Source organism: Salmo salar, chromosome 14 (assembly GCF_965601325.2).
Source record: "Salmo salar chromosome 14, fSalSal1, whole genome shotgun sequence".
Lineage (NCBI taxonomy): Eukaryota > Metazoa > Chordata > Actinopteri > Salmoniformes > Salmonidae > Salmo > Salmo salar.
The window spans coordinates 36,579,353-36,602,830 of record NC_138304.1 but is presented as its reverse complement, the minus strand read 5'-3'; the positions used below and the strand labels follow the sequence as shown (position 1 = coordinate 36,602,830).

At 41.8% G+C, this 23,478-nt stretch overlaps 1 protein-coding gene and 1 non-coding gene across 2 annotated transcripts; both read left to right on the top strand.

Moving 5' to 3' along the window:
* Positions 1–13,190: 13,190 nt before the first annotated feature.
* Positions 13,191–13,265, top strand: trnaa-ugc (transfer RNA alanine (anticodon UGC)). The gene has a single exon. It is a non-coding gene; the product is annotated as a tRNA-Ala (tRNA).
* A 385-nt stretch (positions 13,266–13,650) lies between these two features.
* LOC106569387 (uncharacterized) lies at positions 13,651–19,268 on the top strand. The gene is made up of 4 exons (XM_014140713.3): positions 13,651–14,086; positions 14,186–14,304; positions 15,432–15,546; positions 15,755–19,268. The coding sequence occupies exons 1-4, from the start codon at positions 13,873–13,875 to the stop codon at positions 16,861–16,863; spliced, it is 1,557 nt and encodes a 518-aa protein (XP_013996188.3). The 5' UTR covers positions 13,651–13,872; the 3' UTR covers positions 16,864–19,268.
* Positions 19,269–23,478: the final 4,210 nt, after the last annotated feature.

Here is a 23,478-nt window from a genome sequence, read left to right as displayed (position 1 = left end):
GAAACCACCGGAAGTTGCTAGTCAAAACAATGGCGTGGACTAGTTTAAAACTGTTCAAATCGAATTTTATTTGTCACGTGCCAAATACAACAAATGCATACTTACAAGCCCTTAACCAACAAAGCAGTTAAAAAAAGAAATTAAGAAGCAACAATAAAATAACTGTAGCGAGGCTATATACAGAGGGTTCCGGTACAGAGTAAATGTGCGGGGTGACCGGTTAGTCGAGGTAATTGAGGTAATATGTACATGTAGGTAGAAGTAAAGTGACTATGCATGGATAATAAACAGAGAGTAGCAGCAGCGTAAAAATGGGGGTGGGGACAATGCAAATAGTACGGGTAGCCATTTGATTAACTGTTCAAGAGTCTTATGGCTTGGTCATAGAACCTGTTAAGAAGCCTTTTTGACCTAGACTTGGCGCTCTGGTACCACTTGCTGTGCGGTAGCAGAGAGAACAGTCTATGACTAGGGTGGCTGCAGTCTTTGGTAATTCTTTGGGCCTTCCTCTGACACCGCCTGGTATAGAGGTCCTGGATGGCAAGAAGCTTGGCCCCAGTGATGTACTGGGCCGTACGCACTACCCTCTGTAGTGCCTTGCAATCGGAGGCCGAGCAGTTGGCATACCAGGTCGTGATGCAACCAGTCAGGATGCTCTCGATGGTGCAGCTGTAGAATTATTTGAGGATCTGAGGACCCATGCCAAATCTTTTCAGCCTCCTGAGGGGGAATAGGCGTTGTCATGTCAATAGGCGCTCTCAACTTGCTCCACTACAGCCCAGTCGATGATAATGGGGGCGTGTTCGGTCCTCCTTTTTCTGTAGTCCACAATCATCTCCTTTGTCTTGATCACATTGAGGGAGAGTTTGTTATCCTGGCACCTCACTGCCAGGTCTCTTCGTTGTCGGTGATCAGGCCTGTTGTGTTGTTGTCGTGGCAAAATTGATAGTGTTGGAGTCGTGCCTGGCCATGCAGTCATGGGTGAACATGGAGTACAGGAGGGGACTAAGCACGCACCCCTGAAGGGCCCCTGTGTTGAGGATCAGTGTGGCAGATGTGTTGTTACCTACCCTTACCACCTGGGGGCGGCCCATCAGGAAGTCCAGGATCCAGTTGCAGAGGGAGGTGTTTTGTCCCAGAGTCCTTAGCTTAGTGATGAGCTTTGTGGGCATTATGGTGCTGCATTATTGAGCTGTAGTCAATGAACAGCATTCTCACATAGGAGTTCCTTTTGTCCAGGTGGGAAAGGGCAGTGTGGAATGCAATAGAGATTGCATCATCTGTGGATGTGTAGGGGCGGTATGCAAATTGGAGTGAGTCTAGGGTTTCTGGGATAATGGTGTTGATGTGAGCCATGACCAGCCTTTCAAAGCACTTCATGGCTACAGACGTGAGTGCTATGGGTCGGTAGTTATTTAGGCAGGTTACCTTGGTGTTCTTAGGCACAGGGACTATGGTGGTCTGCTTGAAACATGTTGGTATTACAGACTCGGTCAGGGACAGGTTGAAAATATCAGTGAAGACACTTGCCAGTTGGTCAGCGCATGCTCGGAGTACACATCTTGGTAATCCGTCTGGCCCTGCGACCTTGTGAATGTTGCCCTGTTTGAAGGTCTTATATCGGCTACGGAGAGCGTGAGTCGTCCAGAACAACTTATGCTCTCATACATCAACTTATATTGATAAATGGGCAGATGAAAACGACAGACTGCTCAGGGCAGTCCAACTGAAAGGTTACAGTAACTGGATCGAGGGTTACGTTCACGATGTACAAGGTAATCACCAGTCCCTCCTGCAGCAAAGCACCCCACAACATAATGCTGCCACCTGCATGCTTCACGGTTGGGATGGTGTTCTTCGACTTGCAAGTCTCCCCTTTTTCCTCCAAACATAGCGATGGTCATTATGGCCAAACAGTTATATTTTTGTTTCATCAGACCAGAGGACATTGATCCAGAAAGTACGATCTTTGTCCCCATGTGCAGTTGCAAACCGTAGTCTGGCTTTTTTATGGCGGTTTTGGAGTAGTGGCTTCTTCCTTGCTGAGCGGCCTTTCAGGTAATGTCGATATAGGACTCGTTTTACTGTCGATATAGATACTTTTGTACCTGTTTCCTCCAGCATCTTCACAAGTTCCTTTGCTGTTGTTCTGGGATTGATTTGCACTTTTCCCACCAAAGTACGTTCATCTCTAGGAGACAGAACGTCTCCTTCCTGAGCGGTATGATGGCTGCGTGGTCCCATGGTGTTTATACTTGCGTACTATTGTTTATACAGATGAACGTGGTACCTTCTGGCGTTTGGAAATTGCTCCCACGGATGAACCTGACTTGTGGAGGTCTCCAAATTTTCTTTCTTTCTTTTGATTTTCCCATGATGTCAAGAAAAGAGTTACTGAGTTTGAAGGTAGGCTTTGAAATACATCCACAGGTACACCAACAATTGACTCGTGATGTCTAGCCTATCAGAAGCTTCTAAAGCCATTTTCTGGAATTTTCCAAGCTGTTTGAAGGCACAGTCAAGTTTGTGTATGTAAACTTCTGACCCACTGGAATTGTGAAACAGTGAATTATAAGTGAAATAATCTGTCTGTTAACAATTTTTGGAAAAATGACTTGTCATGCACAAAGTAGATGTCCTAACCGACTTGCCAAAACTATAGTTTGTTAACAAGAAATGTATGGAGTGGTTGAAAAACGAGTTTTAATGACTCCAACCTAAGTGTATGTCAACTTCCGACTTCAACTGTATGTACATGCCTTTAAAAACCTAAGAGAAGGACCTCAATGTAAATCAGCTATAATGCATGTAGTGTGCAATAGTTACTTGAAATATATAAATTAAGTTTCATTTTAAGTTCACATGAAACTGGTTTGTCCTTTTGTTCCCCAGCTGTGTGCCAAACAAGTTATTTCCCTTTTCTATCCTTTAATAAATACCATAACACATTTTCAGTATGGTTTCATTAGGTTGTGTGGATGAGAATGGAGATAGCAATATTTGATCATATATAAACAATGAATTTGTATGAATGGTTAAACTGACCCACTAGAATTGTGATACAGTGAAATATAAATTAAATAATCTGTCTGTAAACAATTGGTGGAAAAATTACTTGTGTCATGCAAAGTAGATGTCCTAACCGACATGCCAAAACTATAGTTTGTTAACAAGAAATTTGTGGAGTGGTTGAAAAACACGTTTTAATGACTCCAACCTAAGTGTATGTAAACTTCCGACTTTAACTGTACATATTCTTATTCCATCCCTTTTAGATGTTTGTATTAGGTAATTGTTGTGGAATTTTTAGATTACTTATTTGATATTACTGCACTGTCCGAACTATAAGCTCAAGCATTTCGCTACACTCGCATTAACATCTGCTAACCATGTGTATGTGAGCAATAACATTTGATTTGAACGCTCAGGCCGAGAAGTAGGGTTGATTTGAGCGTTCTGACCTTACAACGGCAGTCAAGCACCCAAGCTAACGTTGGTTAGCTTGCTAGCTACTTCCATTCACAACTGAGACCACTCTGACCATTTTACTAGCCCTAGCAGAGCTGGTTAGGCTGTTTTCATGTTATCCACAGCGTTGGTGACTGTAATTGTCCTGCTGGCAACAGTTTAATTATGCTTTTTTTGCCGATGTTTACTGACACTGACCATATTCAACGGGTGTTGAGTGCTCGTAAATTCATTATTCTGTGCTCTGGTACACTCAGACTAGAGTGCCCTGAAATCGGAGTAGATAGCCAGAGCTAATTTATGAAAGCACCCGAATGTCCATTGAGAACGCACGACTATACCATTTAGCTAAGCTAAGAATGACGAGAATAGTCAAGTCAATAAACGTTGGGTCGTTAGATAGCCTATAGTTAACATACTGGCAAGTTTGAGGTATAACTACTAACGTTAGGTAGCTAGCTAATATACCAGTACATACTGCTGTAATGATATGCTATGTGGTTCGTAAGGACAGCGTAGCTAACAAATGGTCAGCCAACATAACGTGTAAGGTAACTTATTTGAAAAGTCATTACTTTATTACATTGCTCAACATTTTCTTAACATTTGTTATAATTAGTTAAAGCAATGAATTTGTATCCGCTCTCGTTGTAGTTCGGCTAAATATTTACCAACATTATTATTTTCTTATTCGGTGGGGTTTATCGGCGGTTGGCATCCAACGTTATGGTGCATTACCGCCACCTACTGTACTGGAGTGTGGTCCAGAGACAGGGAGAAACTAAATCCTACCTGCCAGCCTCGTTGCTCTTATTAAAAAATATAAAATATTTGAGACTATATCTAATGACGTTATACTCAATATACTCTTTAGACTAATTTCCTGTATCCCCTTCTCCCTCATACTAGATCTCATCCTCTCTCTTTCCCTCCAATAATGTCCACACTGTATCAATACATGCTCCACGGTCTCTGTTTCTTGGCAATGCTCACATTTTCCTGTTGGATGCTTTCCTATCACATGTAAGGTTTTATTCAACAGGCTGTGTCCCACCCTTAATCTTGTAAATATAGCCTCCTCTCTTCTGTCCCTTCCTGCCATTCTCCCCTCCCCAACTTTCCTCTGTACTAGAAATAAATGCCTGCCCTTATTATCTCTTCCACTGCTCCTGCCATTTCTCCACCATCACTGTCCATATCATGCTTTTTGCCTCTGCCTTGCTCATTGAAACTACCACAACATCCCCACTACTTAGTGCTTGTTTAGCCAGTACATCAACTGCCTTGTTCCCCTCCACTCCCACATGAGCTGGGACCCATGTACATATTATCTGTATACACATTTGTTTACTCCTGCCATGAGTTTGTAGCACCTCATAAAGCAGGTATTGTCTGCTACGTGATATAAAGGACTGGCGACTCCTTAGCACTGCACATGAATCAGAGCAAATAACTACTCTTTCTGGCTTAACTTCCTCCACCCACTGCAAGGCCAACAGTATGGCCATCATCTCTGCCATACAGTCAGATGATCTGTAATACGTTTCCTGACTCTCACCCCACATTCCTGCACTACAAATGCTGACCCAGTACGTCCTGTCCTTGGATCTTTTGAACCATCAGTGTAAATGGCCACACAATTCTGATACACAGTATCCAGACGTCTCTTAAACAAATCAGATGGATCAACACCCTCCCTATCTTTCCTTAGTCTCTCCAATACTTCTAGATCTACTGCTGGAGGTGGGAGTAGCCATGGTGGATTTACAGGGATTGCTACCGTTGGACTAAACTATCATATACTGTACTCTGACCAACTTCTGCCTACACCACTGCTGGCTTGCTTCTGAAGCTAAGCAGGGTTGGTCCTGGTCAGTCCCTGGATGGGAGACCAGATGCTGCTGGAAGTGGTGTTGGAGGGCCAGTAGTAGGCACTCTTTCCTCTGGTCTAAAAAATATCCCAATGCCCCAGGGCAGTGATTGGGGACACTGCCCTGTGTAGGGTGCCGTCTTTCGGATGGGATGTTAAACGGGTGTCCTGACCTCTCTGAGGTCATTAAAGAGCCCATGGCACTTATTGTAAGAGTAGGGGTGTTAACCCTGGTGTCCTGGCTAAATTCCCAATCTGGCCCCTCAAACCATCACGGTCACCTAATAATCCCCAGTTTACAATTGGCTCATTCATCCCCCTCCTCCCCCTGTAACTATTCCCCAGTCTTCCCTGTGGATCAGTTGGTAAAGCATGGTGTGTGCAACACCAGGGTTGTGGGTTCGATTCCCACGGGGGGCCAGTACAAAAAAAATGCATGAAATGAAATGTATGCATTCACTACTGTAAGTCGCTCTGGATAAGAGCTTCTGCTAAATGACTAAAATGTAATGTAAAAATATTGCTGTAAATGAGAACGTGTTCTCAGTCAACTTACCTGGTAAAATATCGGAAAAATAAAAACAGAAGTTTCCTCTAGAATGCAGCGCTCCACCATATGCTCCACCCCCTCCCTACTGTGGAGATAAATTTGAAGGAATCTATCCATTACTCCTGAATGAGCTACTGGCTCCAGGTGTTTGTCCTCTAGACTCTGAGAGAGACAAAGTCCCAAGCCAAGGAGGGCAGTCGGAAGTTACCAGGAAGGCTGTCTTCAGGAGAGGCTTAACCCTTCTGAGTATGTAGACGCAGGGACCTGTTCCCATGTCAGACCAAGGCGATGATTCTTCTCCACCACCAGGTAGAATGTATCAAGAACTTGGAGAAATATGGAATGATGCCAAGACACAATCAACACCTATTGCACTGCCAGAAGATGTCACAACCATCATAATAGATTAGAGTACACCCAGACCCTTATTGCTATCCTCAATCTCCTGAGGATTGCTTGCAATCTAATGCACCTTTTATGGATGATTCTTATAATCACTATGCTTGAGCTACATTGCTTTTGTTGAGGCCTTGTGGCCTCAAAGGGGGGAATGAAGGGGTTAAACCAATGCCTCATACCTTTTAAAGGGTTAATAAATTGTGTTATGATAAACTGTAAGGTCTCCTCTTTAGGAGACCTCTGTGTGTGTGTGTGTTAACATCTGTTTTGAGTGTTGTGCCCTTCAGACACCATCAGAAAGCGGAAACTGCCTACGTTCATACTCCTCCTGTCTGGGCCCCACCTGGCTATCTGACATTCTGAGAATACGACTGGTTTTCTGAGAACATAAGGCTGCCGCAGGCCTGACAGGTGGCTGTTTTCATCAGAAGATGCTTGGACTCATTCACCTTGTTATGACCCTATACTTGTGATTAAAGGTCAAGTTTCGGTCAAACCCACTTCTGAGCTTTTAATTGCTGACAAGATGGTTGCTGCTGTCAGGGGGAGGTTAGATTTATTAAAATGTTGTTGCCAGGGAAACTTACGCAAGGAGGACTGGGAGAGGCTATATGAGTTACAGGATGTCTTAGACACCTTGCAGAACCTGGGGAGAGCTATCATATACTGTACTCTGTACCAACTTCTACTGACAATTGTATTACTAAAGGAGAATTTTAATACTTAAACAAAGAGTCTGTGTTTCCTTTCCATTACTAATGTAAACTCAGCAAAAAAAGAAACGTCCCTTTTTCCGGACCCTGTCTTTCAAAGATAATTCATAAAATTCAAATCTGGTGCAGTCCATGAGGAGGAGATGCACTGCAGTACTTAATGCAGCTGGTGGCCACACCAGATACTGACTGTTACTTTTGATTTTGACCCCCTCTTTGTTTAGGGACACATTATTTAATTTCTTTTAGTCACATGTCTGTGGAACTTGTTCAGTTTATGTCTCAGTTGTTGAATCTTGTTATGTTCATACAAATATTTACACGTTTGCTGAAAATAAACGCAGTTGACAGTGAGAAGACGTTTATTTTTTTGCTGAGTTTATGTTTGATAATTATATAGACCTGATCATCTGTTGAAGAAATTGACCAACATATTCAATGCATCATTTACATCCACCCTCCTATCCAGCACTCCAGGATGCTCCTCTCTCGTTCTCTCTCTCGCTTCAGTTGCTGCTCTCACTAAAGCTGCTCTCACCCAGTTATTCATACTATCCACTTCCCCTCTCAAATCCACCCGAGTCATCACCCACTCACTTAACTCCTGAAACTGATCCAACTTTGCCCTTTCAAAACCCACCTGCTACTCCATCCACTGACACCTCCTCCCTTTGGCCTACTGTGCATACTATGGGGTAATGTTCACTCCTTACTTCTATTCTGGCCCTTCACCCTCTCCAACTCTTCTAGGTCCAATACCTGGCACAGATTATAGTAGTTCACTACCACTATCATCCCTCCTCTCAACCATACCTCCACATATTCCTGTTCAATACCTTTGCCTAGCATCCTGTAGGGAAGTCCCCCCCACACACACACCTCTGTCCCTATGAACCACTACGTATCCCTGTATTATAAACTCCACATTCGGTTTGAGCCATGTTTCCTGCACACAAATCACATCAGGTTTAGCTGGCATATCCACCATGAACTTCTTGAACTCCTGCCCATTAGCCAACAGGCTTCGAGCATTCCATTGTAGTACTACCACCATAACTAAGATCCAGTAATACATGACTCCACCCTCGGCTGATTGAGGTCATCTTGAACCTCTTCCCATGTCAACCCTGTCATACTCAGATGTCTCCCAGCAGCTTCCACTAGTAGCTTAATCTTTTAGACTTTACTTCAGCAGTGCGAGTGATAACTCCTGCTATGAACGTCACCAACTTTTTCTTATCTATGTATACCATATCGCCACCCACCTGCCCCGTAATCCCCGATCTAGATGCTCCTACCCATCTCTCTCTTGAACCTGTATCTCTCTGGACCTAGACCACCCTCACTGCCTCAGCATAAGACACTCTTCTCTCCACTCACACTTGTTGCACCTCCACTGCCAGCTTCATAGCCTCACAACCACTATATGCCACATTATGAGCACCCCCACAGCTGCAACTCTTTGGTTTTACACCATCCCCACATTTCCCATACTCATGCTCCCCTCCACACCTGGCACATCTCTTTTTCTCTTTACATGCTGTTGCCACATGCCCAAACCTCTGGCATTTATAACATCTTAAAGGCTTCGGTACATATGCCCTCACATAATAACTCATATACCCAATGGTTACTTTATTTGGAAGTACCTGGTCCTTGAAGTGTAACAGAATATACGGGCTATCTGCCCTAACTTCACCCCTTGTTGCTTGCAATCTATGAACATTTACTAGAACGCCTCCTCTGAAATTGTCCCTTACCTACTGAATGCTAATACTCACAGGCACTCCTGTTATCACCCCTTTAATCCACTGCTTCCCTGCTTGATCATTCCATCTGCACGACACCACCTAACAGACTGACCACACAGCTTGCATCACATGCGCTGCAAAATAAATTTTGAAATCTATGTTATTCAATTATTGCACCCATACTGCTCGCGCGCGCCAACGAGCATCTGCGTTGCCAAGGGCTAAAATAGAAATCAGTTCTATTTCTGACGCAGATCGCGCTGCAAGTCCTGCCTCTCCCATCTCCACATTGGTTTATAGAAGCAGGTACCCACGTGCCATCTCCTTATTGGTTATACCCACGTGGGTGACTGAAAGACGATCGAGGTCAGTGGTGGTAATGCACCTAATTTATGAAAGTTGCCAATCGCAATATAAAGTCAAGAGAAGAAAAAGACTGGAAGGAAGAGAGATGACTAGAAACGATTCGGTTGACAGTTTTATGTGTGGATTAATTGGCGGAGTAGAGGACCTTGTGCATTTCAGGTAAAATACCAACTCACTGTTTATATCCCAGTACAAATTAGCAAGCAACAGCAAGCTAGCTAAATAGGACAAATTAGCTAGCAAGTTTTTTTATTTATGTAAGGTAAGGTAAGAAAATGTGTTTTTTTGTTTGTAAATTTACATTTGTGAATATGAAATTTGGCCAAAAGAATAATGAAATGAATTACATACAAATATTTCAGCTTACTTCCATCGTAGGTAAAGAATCCAAGCAGTATATCTCTCCACAATAGTGTAAGTGTCACGCTCGTCAAAAGGAGTAGACCAAGGCGCAGCGTACCTAGAGTTCCACATGTTTAATAAATATGAAACTCACCAAAAACAATACAGAAGAAAACGAAACGTAACGTTCTGGGCTGCTCACAGGCAGCTACACAAAAACAAGATCCCTACAGGCTCCGGGCCATGGATTATCACTAGAGGCTTCGTGCCATGGATCATCCCTACAGGCTCCGGGCCATGGATCATCACTAGAGGCTTCGTGCCATGGATCATCCCTACAGGCTCCGGGCCATGGATCATCACTAGAGGCTTCGTGCCATGGATCATCACTAGAGGCTTCGGACCACAGATCATCACTGGAGGCTTCCTACATAGAGCTGGAACCGGTCTCACCAGACTGAGGAGACGCACAGGAGACTGGGTGCGCAAAGCAGGCACAGGGTATACTGGGCCGTGGAGGCGCACTGGAGGTCTGGAGCTTAGGGCTGGCACACCCCGTCCTGGCTGGATGGTTATTTTAGCCCAGCAAGGGCGGAGCACTAGCACAGGACGAACTGGGCTGTGCTGGTGAACGGGGGGTACCGTGCGTAGAGCTGGCGCAGGATAACCTGGGCCGAAGAGACGCACTGGAGACCAGGAACGCTGAGCCGGCACACTTCTTCCTGGCTGACGGCCAACTCTAGCATGACAACAGTGAGGAGCTTGCACCGAGCGCAGCGGGCTGTGAGTGCGCACTGGCGACACAGTGCGCATCACCGCATAACACGGTGCTTGCTCGGTCACTCGCTCCCCACGGGGAGTTGGCTCAGGTCTCAACCCTGACTTCGCCAATTTCCCCGTGTGCCCCCCAAAAAAATGTTTGGGGCGCTGCCTCTCGGGCTTCCGTTGTTGGGCTAGCTCCTCATAGCATCGCCGTTCCACTTGCGCCGTCTCCACCTGCTTCCATGGCAGGGTCTTGTCCCCTGCCATTACCTCCTCCCAGGTCCAGGACGTCCTCCACTCTCTCTTCTCCCTAGCCCAGGATCCCTGCTCCTCCTGGGCACGCTGCTTGGTCCTTTGGTGGTGGGATCTTCTGTCACGCTCGTCAAAAGGAGTAGACCAAGGCGCAGCGTACTTAGAGTTCCACATGTTTAATAAATATGAAACTCACCAAAATAATAATAAAGCAACACCTGAGGGAATGGCATCTAAAACAATTGCAAAATCTTTAGGTGTTACAGGGACCTTGTAAAGTGATAAGAATTCCTTATAACTGAGTAAAAGACCCTCTGCATTTACCAGTTGGCTCACCAATAGGATATTATTTACCAGTTGGCTCACCAATAGGATATTATTTACCAGTTGGCTCACCAATAGGATATTATTTACCAGTTGGCTCACCAATAGGATATTATTTACCAGTTGGCTCACCAATAGGATATTATTTACCAGTTGGCTCACCAATAGGATATTATTTACCAGTTGGCTCACCAATAGGATATTATTTACCAGTTGGCTCACCAATAGGATATTATTTACCAGTTGGCTCACCAATAGGATATTATTTCGGAACCAATATTCTAAAAACAAAGAAGTATTTTTATAACATATATATCCCAATTATTCCATATATAATATCTGTGTGGAGAAAAATTATGCTTATAAATTAAGGACCATGACAAAATAACCTGCCGAAGAAAAGCAGAACGTTTCACTGGAACTTTGTCAATATTATAATTGCAAACCAACATGAAGTTAAATCCACCAAAAGTAGAGAAGACATGATGAGGAATAAAATTCTTCTTAGGAATTGTTTTATCCAATTGATCTTAAAAGTATTATTTAAGGTAGTAAAGTCCAGAAAATTCAGCCCACCATTCTCATAAGTGTTCATTACAACAGTTTTCCTAATGTAATGGGTATGGTTTCTCCACAGAAAGTTGAAAAGCATCTGGTCTATCTCCTTGCTTATTTTACTGTCGAGATATAAAGATAGAGCGTCATATGTTAGTCTGGAGATTCCTAATAACCAAGGCTGAAGGTCTCTTCCTTTTAAAGATAAGTCCCTCTGTAGCCATTTATTTAGTTTCTTCTGGGTGTTTTTAATAAGAGGGTTAACATTTAGTAAGCCTCCTTTGTAATGGTTATGCCAAAATATGTAAGTTCTTCTTTCACTGGAATACCATAATATGAAGGTGTCACACAAGTTTTGACAGCCATGAGTTCACATTTATTAATGTTAAGATATAGACCAGACGCTTTGGAAAAGGTTTGTATCACATTGATCGATATGGGAATTTGGTTAGCATCTTTCAGGATAAGTGTAGTATTGTCAGCCAGCTGGCTTATAATAATTTCTTTACCAGCTATGGAAATACCTTGTACAGGACTATTATTTAAAGAATTTAAAAGAAGTTGGGTGATTAATAAAAACAGGTACAGAGAGATAGGACGACCTTGCCTAATCCCTCTCTTTAACTCAAATCTAGGTGAGGTGCCATATTTCAATTTGATAGAGCTGTTACCATTTGTATAGAGAATCTTAATAGCCTTACAGAAAAAATCCCCAAAGCCAAGTCTCTCAAGGGAGTGGAAGAGAAACTGATGCTCTACTGTGTCAAATGCTTTATAAAAATCTAAAAATAATATGAAGCTATCCTCGGTTATTAGGTCTGAGTAGTCAAGTATGTCTAATACTAGTGTGACATCGTTAGAAATATGTTCCTCATAAAGCCCCACTGTGTTTCATCAATGATTGCATCCAGGACTTCTTTAATTCTTTTTGCAAGTAATAAAGCTAATATCTTCTAGTCATTATTAAGAAGACAAATTGGACGCCAGTTATCGACGAGCAGCACTTCTTTTTTAGGCTTAGGTATCAGTGTTATTAACCCCTGACTTATTGTAGGAGGGAGAACATTGTTTTTAATACTCTCTAAAAAGACTTCAAATAGGAAGGGAGCTACTTGTTCAGAAAATAATTTGTAAAATTCTGATGTAATGCCCCAAACAATCGGAAAGGGGATTCATCAGAGAAAATGACTCTACCCCAGTCCTCAGCAGTCCAGTCCCTGTACCTTTTGCAGAATATCAGTCTGTCCCTGATGTTTTTCCTGGAGAGAAGTGGCTTCTTTGCTGCCCTTCTTGACACCAGGCCATCCTCCAAAAGTCTTCGCCTCACTGTGCGTGCAGATGCACTCACACCTGCCTGCTGCCATTCCTGAGCAAGCTCTGTACTGGTGGTGCCCCGATTCCGCAGCTGAATCAACTTTAGGAGACGGTCCTGGCTCTTGCTGGACTTTCTTGGGCACCCTGAAGCCTTCTTCACAACAATTGAACCGCTCTCCTTGAAGTTCTTGATGATCCAATTAATGGTTGATTTAGGTGCAATCTTACTGGCAGCAATATCCTTGCCTGTGAAGCCCTTTTTGTGCAAAGCAATGATGACGGCACGTGTTTCCTTGCAGGTAACCATGACTGACAGAGGAAGAACAATGATTCCAAGCACCACCCTCCTTTTGAAGCTTCCAGTCTGTTATTCGAACTCAATCAGCATGACAGAGTGATTTCCAGCCTTGTCCTCATCAACACTCAACCTGTATTAACGAGAGAATCACTGACATGATGTCAGCTGGTCCTTTTGGGGCTGAAATGCAGTGGAAATGTTTTTTGGGGATTCAGTTCATTTGCATGCTTCCCTGTAGCTCAGTTGGTAGAGCATGGTGTTTGCAACGCCAAGGTTGTGGGTTCGATTCCCACGGGGGGCCTGCACAGAATTTTTTTAATGAAATGTATGCATTCACTACTGTAAGTCACTCTGGATAAGAGCGTCTGCTAAATGACTAAAATGTAAAATGTAAATGTAAAATGCATGGCAAAGAGGGACTTTGCAATTCATCTGATCACTCTTCATAACATTATGGAGTATATGCACATTGCCATCATACAAACTCAGGCAGCAGGCTTTGTGAACATTTATATTTGTGTCATTCTCAAAACTTTTGTCCACGACTGTAGTATTTCCCACCTCAGCCTCGTTTTCGTTTCAAAATGGCGCCTGTGTGACTAAAGCGTAAAAAAAGAAGAAATTGCCTTGCCAGCGCTAAATTCTACCAATTTTGAAGGGTTGTTGCAGTCTCATATTTACGGTAATAAATATTTACGTCACGAGTTGAACGGAAGTGTGATTACGCACCCATCTCTTACTTGAAACATTTTTGGCCTTAATCGATCTCTTACATATGCCAAATTTGGCCAATATCAACATTTGCCATAGTGTAAGAATTTTGTATTAATTTATTATTTATTGCACATTGGCTAGTTACATAATTGTAACATATTTACTTAATAACAGAGAATACTGGGCTGGACAAGATGGCCAGCTGCAATTTTCAGGCGCAGTTGGTATCCGTTATGGAGGTATTGGCTAAAGCAGCTGTAGCAGAAATAAACAAACGTGTAGATGATAGCTGTGCTGTTATACGTTTGGAAATGACCCAAAGCCAGCGAGATATTGATGTACTGAAAAGGAAGTGGCAAATGATGGAGAGCGAGTTGAAGAAGACACGAGGACGAGTCAGAAGAAAAGGTATATAGATGTGTTCTTATTCATGGTCATTTGATTGCATCATGGAGCAACTGAAGAAAAACACGAGTGAATATTTGACTGAATAGAATTGTTTTCCAGTTTTTTACCCCGTGGCATCAGAGAGATCTTCATATCCAGTCAAGATTGTTTTGAACAAGCAGAGTAACTCACAGTGGAGAGACGAAGAGCTGGCTGTTGAAGAGGACTCTCAACCCCAGGTGTGATACATCACATTTTACAATTACAGAAATCCAGGGGCCTCGTAACTGTTGCATTCATTTAACACTATCTGCGTGTGCCATTACTGACAAGACTGCGCATATACAAACATATATAAATTCATAAACTTGGCGCACACGATATTTCCAGGTATACATCAGACCCGTCGTGAAACAGTGCGTGTGTGATCGAGCATTATAAACTGATTGTTTGAAAGCCGTGGTATATTCAATAGGCCCAATTAAATGAGAGATGCCGTGGTAATTTGTTTTAGGATACTTCATGAATATGAACCCAAAATGGGCAGAAAAGGTGAGGGATTTATTCTGGCAAGGTTATGAAAATATCTATTATGTTTACAAATTAAATATTGTCTACTGGAGAAATGTTGAATTACAGTTTTTCAGACAGTACAGAAGTAGTCTACAATCGTTTGTTCTATTGTTAAACTGTGCTCTGGATCAGATGGCATAGAGCAAAATACTTGAAATAGCTTATCTATTTACTACTGTGAAGTGGGCCAATTAAATGAGAGACGGAGAATGGTATCTAACTTGTTGTAGGCCTGTAGGCTACCTGATGAGTATGAAACCATCACAGAAAAGGTGATGAATTTAATCTGCAATGATCATGGAAATTAAATAAATAATAGCCTAGGCAAATGCCTATTTCTAATTATTTTATAATACGAAGATAAACGAAATTGATGTTCTCTTCTCACTAACGGCAAACGATTGTATCTTGTTATTAACCTGTTATTTGTTATGAACAAACATAACCATCTTAACCCGCGTTTGCAAGAAATACTAGGCTACTTGCCTGCTTGCAATGCAATGCTTCAACCACATAGAAACTGCATTGGCATGGTCTAACTTTTGCGGGAAGGTGAGCACATTCTCTGGCCAAGTTAGGTTTTTATAAATGCCAACTTTTGTGTGAAAACTGGCCACACATGTTTTGGGGTATATATTGTACGTACGCACGGTTTTAAATGAGGCCCCTGACCTCTAGGATCAATTCTGTTATTGGAATATCAGGAGAATTTACTGCTTTTGTGTGATTCATGAGTATGAAAAGGGTTAGATATGGTGTGTGTCCAGAGTAATAACCTCAGTCCCTGTTACAGCCTACAGATGTGAAGCAGAGAGTGGAGACTGAACCCATACTGATCAAAGATGAGGAGACAGCAGAGGATGTGTGGAAGACTGACCCTCAGGAAGAGCTCAGGATCACTGGAGAGGGTGGGTGTGACCATAAGGGGCACTGCTCTGTCTGTCTATGGAAGACTGTGTGGGTATGGTGGTATGCACGTTCCAAATTGCTACATTGGTGTTTTATGTTCTGGGATATGTAGCGCACGGACACACAGTCAGTTCTAAAGCAGTCATGTTTTGCAACTGTTAAGGGTCTTTTGTTATGTTTATTTTATGTTTATCCCCAAATCTTTAGAATCTGGTTCCAAGCCTGGGAAACCACCATCCTTTGAGCAACAGCACTGTGATGAGGACTTCATCACACAACCCAATATATCTCCCAGAGACTCAGTGGAACATTACCCCAATTCTGATCGTCCAGAGGAACCAGGCACACCCCAGCTCACATCTACAGAGGTGTTCAGCGCAGAGCAGCACCGGCCAGATGAGGACTCACTAGACCTAGTGATGGTGAAAGAGGAGGAGCTGGATCAGACCACGACCCTGGCAGGTCCTGACCAGTTTGTCATGGATGAGTCTGATGGGCAGCTGTGGACCTCTGTGGATCCAGGCAGAGACACTGACCCTGATGTCCACCCAGATTTCTCCTTTCATTCCGCAGAAGAGTACTCTCAGAATATCTCAATTTACCCATCTCATAGTGGGCTGCCATCTGTTCCTACTATGACAGATGATGTAGGGCCATCGCTTCACTCTTCTATAGGAAAACCACATGCTAACATGTTCAGTGCAGCAGCACACAGGAAAAGACATGTCAGGACATTGGCTAATGAGACTAGACAACAGATGCCAGAGGGACAGAGTAGCGAAAGGCTGAACTCAAATAATGCTGGAAATAGTTTAGCTCTACAGCCAAGGCAGCATCAATACAGGGCTTCAGAAGCAACAGTGAGATTGAGTGAGTGCACGACAGGGTCAAACATGGCCACCACCTCCACCTTCTCTGGATACAGCCTGAGTCACAGTAGTTTTAACATGGTGAAGAGAATGAGGACTCAGTGGAGATCAGGCGGCACCACCGAGAGGCGTTTCAGCTGCACCTTCTGTGGGAAGAGCTTCCAGCGTTTCTGCCAGCTCAAAGTACACCTCCGGAGTCACACCGGAGAGAAACCGTACACCTGCGAACAGTGTGGCAGGAGTTTCACCCAGCAGTGCAACTTGATCAGACATGCTGTAGTCCACAGCGGGGAGAAGCCCTTCGAGTGTAAACAGTGTGGGAAATGCTTCACTCAGCGCTCCAGCATGAAGTCACATCAGAAAACTCACATAGGAGAGAGTCCAGTATCTCAATACGTGGCACCTGCATACCCTGGGGATCCACACACAAGTTTAAAGCGCAACTGAAGGCAATAAACATCTTCTGATATAAAAAGGCCTATGTAGCACCGATGAGTCAGAAACATTTATTCTATTGTCAAAATTGTAAATAGAATAATTGTGTTCATAAATTCAGTCTCATCCAAAACTGAGTTTTGTAAGTAAGTTTGACAACTTACTTTAGGGTTGGGTTTTGATTTTAACAATGCTCACTTGCCCATTAACACCGGATACACAGCTGTGGTGATTGCGCTCTATCCAATCCACCGTAGAACACACAGCTGTTGAGACACACCTGCCCATCTCACTTTGTTTGCATTTTGTTTAACTTGAGAAATACAGCGCCAAACATCTTAACTATATGTAAAATTACGCAACTAAAATCTCCTCTGCAAAAACGTCCAAGTTGGACTTCTTGAGTTATCTTAGATTCATAATACTGGCATCGTTCCTATGGTGTCTCATGGGGGACAAACATTATTAACTGCCACATCGAACCACACCTTCAAGTCTGAAATCTGTTTTTTCTTAAAGAGCAACAGAGAAATGTGGAATTAGTGTGTTCAGTCGCTCTTTAATGTTGTCTCAAACCAGGTGAAACAAATAGTTAATAATTGCATAGTTTTCCAGTAACACTTTCTATGTAAAAATGTGTTACAGAAGGTATTTTGAGACATTATGACAAGCTTTTCCTCTAAATTGATTTGATTTTTCATGTTTGACTGTTGACGGCTCCTCACTTTCATTTCAACAACCTATTTTCAACTGGTAATGTGTATTTGTATCATAAAATCATAAAAACCATGCTATATTCAATAACATATATTTAATGAAAGAGTCAATTTGCCAAAATAAAAAGTTTTAGCTTCACTGTCTGAATAAGTAGTAGGGGAGTGTTTATGTATGTGCCTTAAAAACCCTAAGTAAAGAACCTCAATGTAAATCAGCTATAATGCATCAATAGTTACTTGAAATATATCATGAAATTAAGTTTACATGAAAGTAGATTATGGTCTTTGTTTGCCAGCTGTGTTTCAAACAAGTTCTATACTTTTTTCTATACTTTAATAAATACCATACCACATTTTCAGAATGGTTTCATTAGGTTGTGTCGATGAGAATGGAGATTACAATATCAAAGCTGCACACACGTACAGTTTTATCAATTGTGGCCACCTCGCTGTTTTCCATTTTGTCCCGCGGAGTCTTCACAAACTGAAGAGGAAGTGGCCCATTAAGAATATGGAACCTCCCCTTCAAGATGCCGATCACCCGCTTTATAACAAAATGCACATTCATATTTTCATAATATTATTTTGGTTCATGAAGTATGTCATAGCCTTTCAACATAGTTTTGTCTTTCGGAACCATGACAGCCAACCTGTTCATCCTATAACATCCTGACTCTTCTCCACTCTGCTGTTCTCAGGTGCGTTCTGCACGATGCAACGTTTTAAAACATTTGGTGTGGCTGCATTCAGTCATTATGGTCCGGACCTTTGGAACCAACCTGGTCTAAGAGCATTTCGTATTATTCTGCGGGTAAATCTGAGACACTCCATTTGGTATGATATGTTACATTTTGTATGGTATGTATTCATTTGTAGATGTCCATCACCCATTTCATATGATATGTTTCGAATTACAATTCAAATAATATCTGACGAATCTGCAAAATGTACAATATGTTATGAATTTTCAAAACGTATGATATGTTACGAATTCTAGCTAGTTGGCTAACGTTAGCTAGCTGGCCAACATTAGCTAGGCTATGGGTTAGGGTTAAGTTAAAGGGTTAGGGGAAGGGTTAACTAACATGCAAAGTAGCTAAAAAGTAGTAAGTAGTTAAACGTTGCTAAAATGCTAAACTTGTCCTTGATGAGATTCAAACTCGCAACCTTTAACGTTATGCATCCACCCCGACAAACCACCCTACTTTCATTTTTGCCTTAAGCAACCATCTGTCTTGTGTAACCAAACGTAACATATCATACTAATTTGAGAGTCCCGGAGTTATATTTACTATGTTATGTTTAGTCTATGAGACCAGGCTGTTGGAACAGCCTGCTGGAGGATCTGACGGCCTCAGAGACAGTAGACATTTTTAAGATAGAGCTCAAGACATACCTTTCTAGCCGTGCTTTTACTTAGGGTCATTTTATTGTGCTATTTTATCTACCTGATATAATTTTATTTGCTTTATTCAATTTTATTTATCTTATTTTCCTTCCAACAGTCTCTCTGGTTTCACTGTTTTATTGTCCTGTTATTATATTAATATGATCTGTTTAATTTTAACATTTTCATTTGTCTAGATCATCTATTTTATCTTTGTCATTTTTATTTATTATTTTACTTTTTGTTTTAACAACTTTGAAATGCATTCACTTGTAGAAGTGTGCTCTATAAATAAAGTTTGATCTGACATAGAATTACGCCGTACCGTAGAACAAACATGACTTTCTAACATGGAAATAAGGAATCCTTAGGAGTCCTTCCTCTTCCTAAAACATCAAGTACTTTAAAAGAAATAGGAAACAATTTCAGAAAAGTGCAAGGGTGTCAATACATTTGTCTGGCACTGTAAGTTCAGAATATCAGGATGGTCGGACTTGGCTAGCTTGTTGCAACATCAGGCAGACTCTAATCGTCACTTGGGCATGCGAGTCTGCATCAATTCCTTCCTTGTATTAATTGTTATCACTTGCTTTCACTTTTAATTGGAAAATAATTCAACCTATGTCAATATACACTTTGTTTTCTTTTCTCCACAGAGAAGAAATCTTTCCATATTCCCTAATAAGGATATCAGAAGCATCAGAAATATATTTAAGCAAGGTAAATTATGACATATTGACTTTATTTTATCAAAGATCAAGAGTTGCTATTTTGAATGACGGATATGAATTACAATTATGGCAGAGTGCATCCTTATGCATCCAAATGATAAAATCATGTTCTCAACATCCTGTCATTTTTCAGTTCTTGAGTCAGTGATGCTTTTTCAGATCAAATTGCTTAGAAGAAAAAGGCTGTTCTAATGTACACTATTTAGCCAAAAACCTGGTTACCTCTGCCAGTGTAGCGGACATGAGCCGAAGAATGGTTGCTCATGGTCACGTGAAGGTGAAGCCCCACCTGCGTCTTCAAAATCAATGTCTGCCCTCGGCCCAAGAGGGTATTTCCTCTTGGTTTAATGGTAAAAAGTTGGTTTCTACTGCAGTAGACTCAGGGTTTGTATCCACTCTGTCACACCAGGAAGCTGAATTTCCAGCAAGGCAATAACCCCAAGCACACATCAAAATCACAATTTGCAATTGCTGGTCAAAAGTAATGCACTATATGGGCTCCCGAGTGGCGGTCTAAGGCACTGCATCTCAGGGGAGGCGTGGAGGGCGGTGGCGGAGGCTACAGGGGAGGGCACCGCTGATTTTAATGGGTCTCCCGAGTGGCGCAGCGGTCTAAGGTACTGCATCTCAGTGCAAGAGGTGTCACTACAGACACCCTGGTTCGATTCCAGGCTGTATCACAACCGGCCATGATTGGGAGTCCCATAGGATGATGCACAATTGGCCCAGCGTCGTCCGGGTTTGGCCGGTGTAGGGTGTCATTGTAAATAAGAATTTGTTCTTAACTGACTTGCCTAATTAAATAAAGGTAAAATGTAAAATAAATAAGGAACAGGATGCCATCTGGAATGCACACCTAGGCTGTCATTTTTATTGAGAAATGTGATTAAAATTCGACCACTAAACTGTCACGCAGGCTGTCAGAAAGAAATGTACTATTGCCATAGTCAAAGCAGGGGAAAATTAAACATAGCTGCAGAATGGATGTGTGGAATATCACTGGGTGTGGAATAGATTAAAAGTGTTAATTCAAACAGAGAGGAATGTACACTGAACAAAAATATAAACGCAACATGTAAAGTGTTGTCCCATGTTTCATGAGCTGAAATAAAATATCCTTAAAATGTTCCCTACGCACAAAAAGCTTATTTCTCTCAAATTTTGAGCACAAATTTGTTTACATCCCTGTTAGTGACAATTTCTCCTTTGTCAAGATAATCCATCCACCTGACAGGTGTGGCATATCAAGAAGCTGATTAAACAGCATCATCATTACACATGTGCATCTTGTACAGTTTTGTCACACAACACAATGCCACAGATGTCTCAACTTTGGAGGGAGTGTGCAATTGGCATGCTGACTGCAGCAATGTCCACCAGAGCTGTTGCCAGATAATGTAATGTTCATTTCTCTACCATAAACCGCCTTCTACGTGGTTTTTGAGAATTTGTCAGTACGTCCAACTGGCGTCACAATCGCAGACCACATGTATGGTGTGTGGCCAAGCGGTTTGTTAATGTCAACGTTGTGAACAGAGTGCCCCATGGTGGTGGTTGGTTTATGTTATGGGCAGGCATAAGCTACGGACAACCAACACAATTGCATTTTATTGATGTCAATTTGAATGGACAGAGATACTGTGACAAGATCCTGAGGACCATTGTCGTGCCATCAACTCATGTTTCAGCATGATAATGCAAAGTCACATGTCGCAAGGATCTCCAACCATCCAAGCCATAGACAATTCTCTCTACTTCCGCACGGCAAGTGGTACCGGCGCATCAAGTCTGGCACCAACAGGCTCTTGAACAGCTTCTATCACCGAGCAATATGACTGATAAATAGCTAACAAAATAGCTACACAGACTATCTGAGTTAACCTTGTATCCTCATTGACCTTTTTATTTGTATTTTTGCACTGGCTCTATGCACACTCACAGGGTCCTACACACTCACACACACACTCGCTTCATCATCTGCTTACTCACACATAACATGCCCTTACATTTATACTGACTACACACATGCACACCCACTCACTACTCTGTTTATCGTATATCCTGATGCCTAGTCACCTTACCCCTATACATATCTACCTCCATCACTCTAGTATCCCTGCACATTGTAAATATGGTATTGGAACTGACCCTGTATATAGTATGCTTACTTACTTATTGTGTTCTTCATATTTTTTCTTATTTATTGTGTTTTTTTTCTTCTAGTGTTATACTGTTATTGACTATTGCATTGTTGGGTTTTGAGTTTGTAAGAAAGGCATTTCACTGTACTTGTGCATGTGACATTAACATTTGAAACTTGATCTGCACACAATTCCTGGAAGCTGAAAATGTCCTAGTTCTTCCATGGCCTGCATACTCATCAGACATGTCACCCATTCAGCAAGTTTTGGATGCTCTGGATCGACGTGTATGACAGCTTGTTCCAGTTCCCGCCAATATCCAGAAGCTTTGAACAGCCATTGAAGAGGAGTGAAACATTCCACAGGCCACAATCAAAAGCCCCGATGTGTCCCGCTGCATAAGGCAAACGATGGTCACGTCAGATACTGACCTTTTTTTTTTTTTTAAGGTATCTGTGACCAACAGATTCATATCTGTTTTCCCAGTCATGTGAAATCCATAGATTAGGGCCTAATGAATTTATTTCAATTGACTGATTTCATTATATAAACTGTAACTCAGTAAAGTCTTTAAAATTATTGCATGTTGCATTTATATATTTTTTTTTATATTTCTGCATAATGATAACAAAGCCTTTTCCCTGTCAATTTAATTTGATAGTATAGAGTATACTGTAGGCCTATCCTTCTCGTTCAGTCAATCAACCATTCACTGTTCCACCAGGTGTGTAGGAAACTTTGATCTTGTTCCTCCCTCCTCCACTGATAAATAAGGGCTGATGCTGAGAGTGGTGGTGGGGGTACCCATGATGTATTGAGCATTTGGTTAAGAAAATGTGAAGAAAAAGAGCAGAGAGTATTGATTGATTTTATTTTAGGTAAAACACATTGTACAGTAAAAAAAAAAACATTTAAGAACAAGAAAATCCAGAGGATGACACGTGAAAGTGTAAAAACAGTTATTTCCAGTGTGGTCCTCGGGTTAATGATATACTACTTTTCATTGAGTTATAAAACATTTAGTACTGCATCAGTGCAGCTTGTTATTATAGGTACAGTGTCAGTGATAATATTAGCATGTACAGTTGGAGTCGGAAGTTTACATACATTTATGTTGGAGTCATTAACACTTGTTTTTCAACCACTCCACAAACTATAGTTTTGGCAAGTCGGTTAGGACATCTACTTTGTGCATGATACAAGTAATTTTTCCAACAATTGTTTACAGACAGATTATTTCACTTATATTTCATTTATAATTCACTGTTTCACAATTCCAGTGGGTCAGAAGTTTACATACACTAAGTTGACTGTGCCTTTAAACAGCTTGGAAAAGTCCAGAAAATTATGTCATGGCTTTAGAAGCTTCTGATAGGCTAATTGACATAATTTGAGTCAATTGGAGGTGTACCTGTGTTATGGGAATTCTCTTCCCAATGTTCTTAAACTGAACTTCAATTAATCTACTCAGTCTATATCCCAGAACTTGTAAGATTATGGTTGAATGAAGCAGACGGAGACCCAGCTTACAATAGTCAGCTCTGAATATCATACAATGTACACAGCCTTTTATACCTAACATTTGGTCATACCATATGTCATACCGCTTACAAATGCTCCTCCTCTTCTTTAACACTGTCAATGCTAATTTA

What these genes read in the sequence shown, in the direction of transcription:
- LOC106569387 (XM_014140713.3), top strand. Translation starts at nt 13,873, where the DNA reads ATGGCCAGCTGCAATTTTCAGGCGCAGTTGGTATCCGTTATGGAGGTA. An exon ending in AGGACGAGTCAGAAGAAAAG is followed by an intron (nt 14,087 to 14,185) that starts GTATATAGATGT and finishes ATTGTTTTCCAG; the next exon opens with TTTTTTACCCCGTGGCATCA. An exon ending in GCTCAGGATCACTGGAGAGG is followed by an intron (nt 15,547 to 15,754) that starts GTGGGTGTGACC and finishes CCAAATCTTTAG; the next exon opens with AATCTGGTTCCAAGCCTGGG.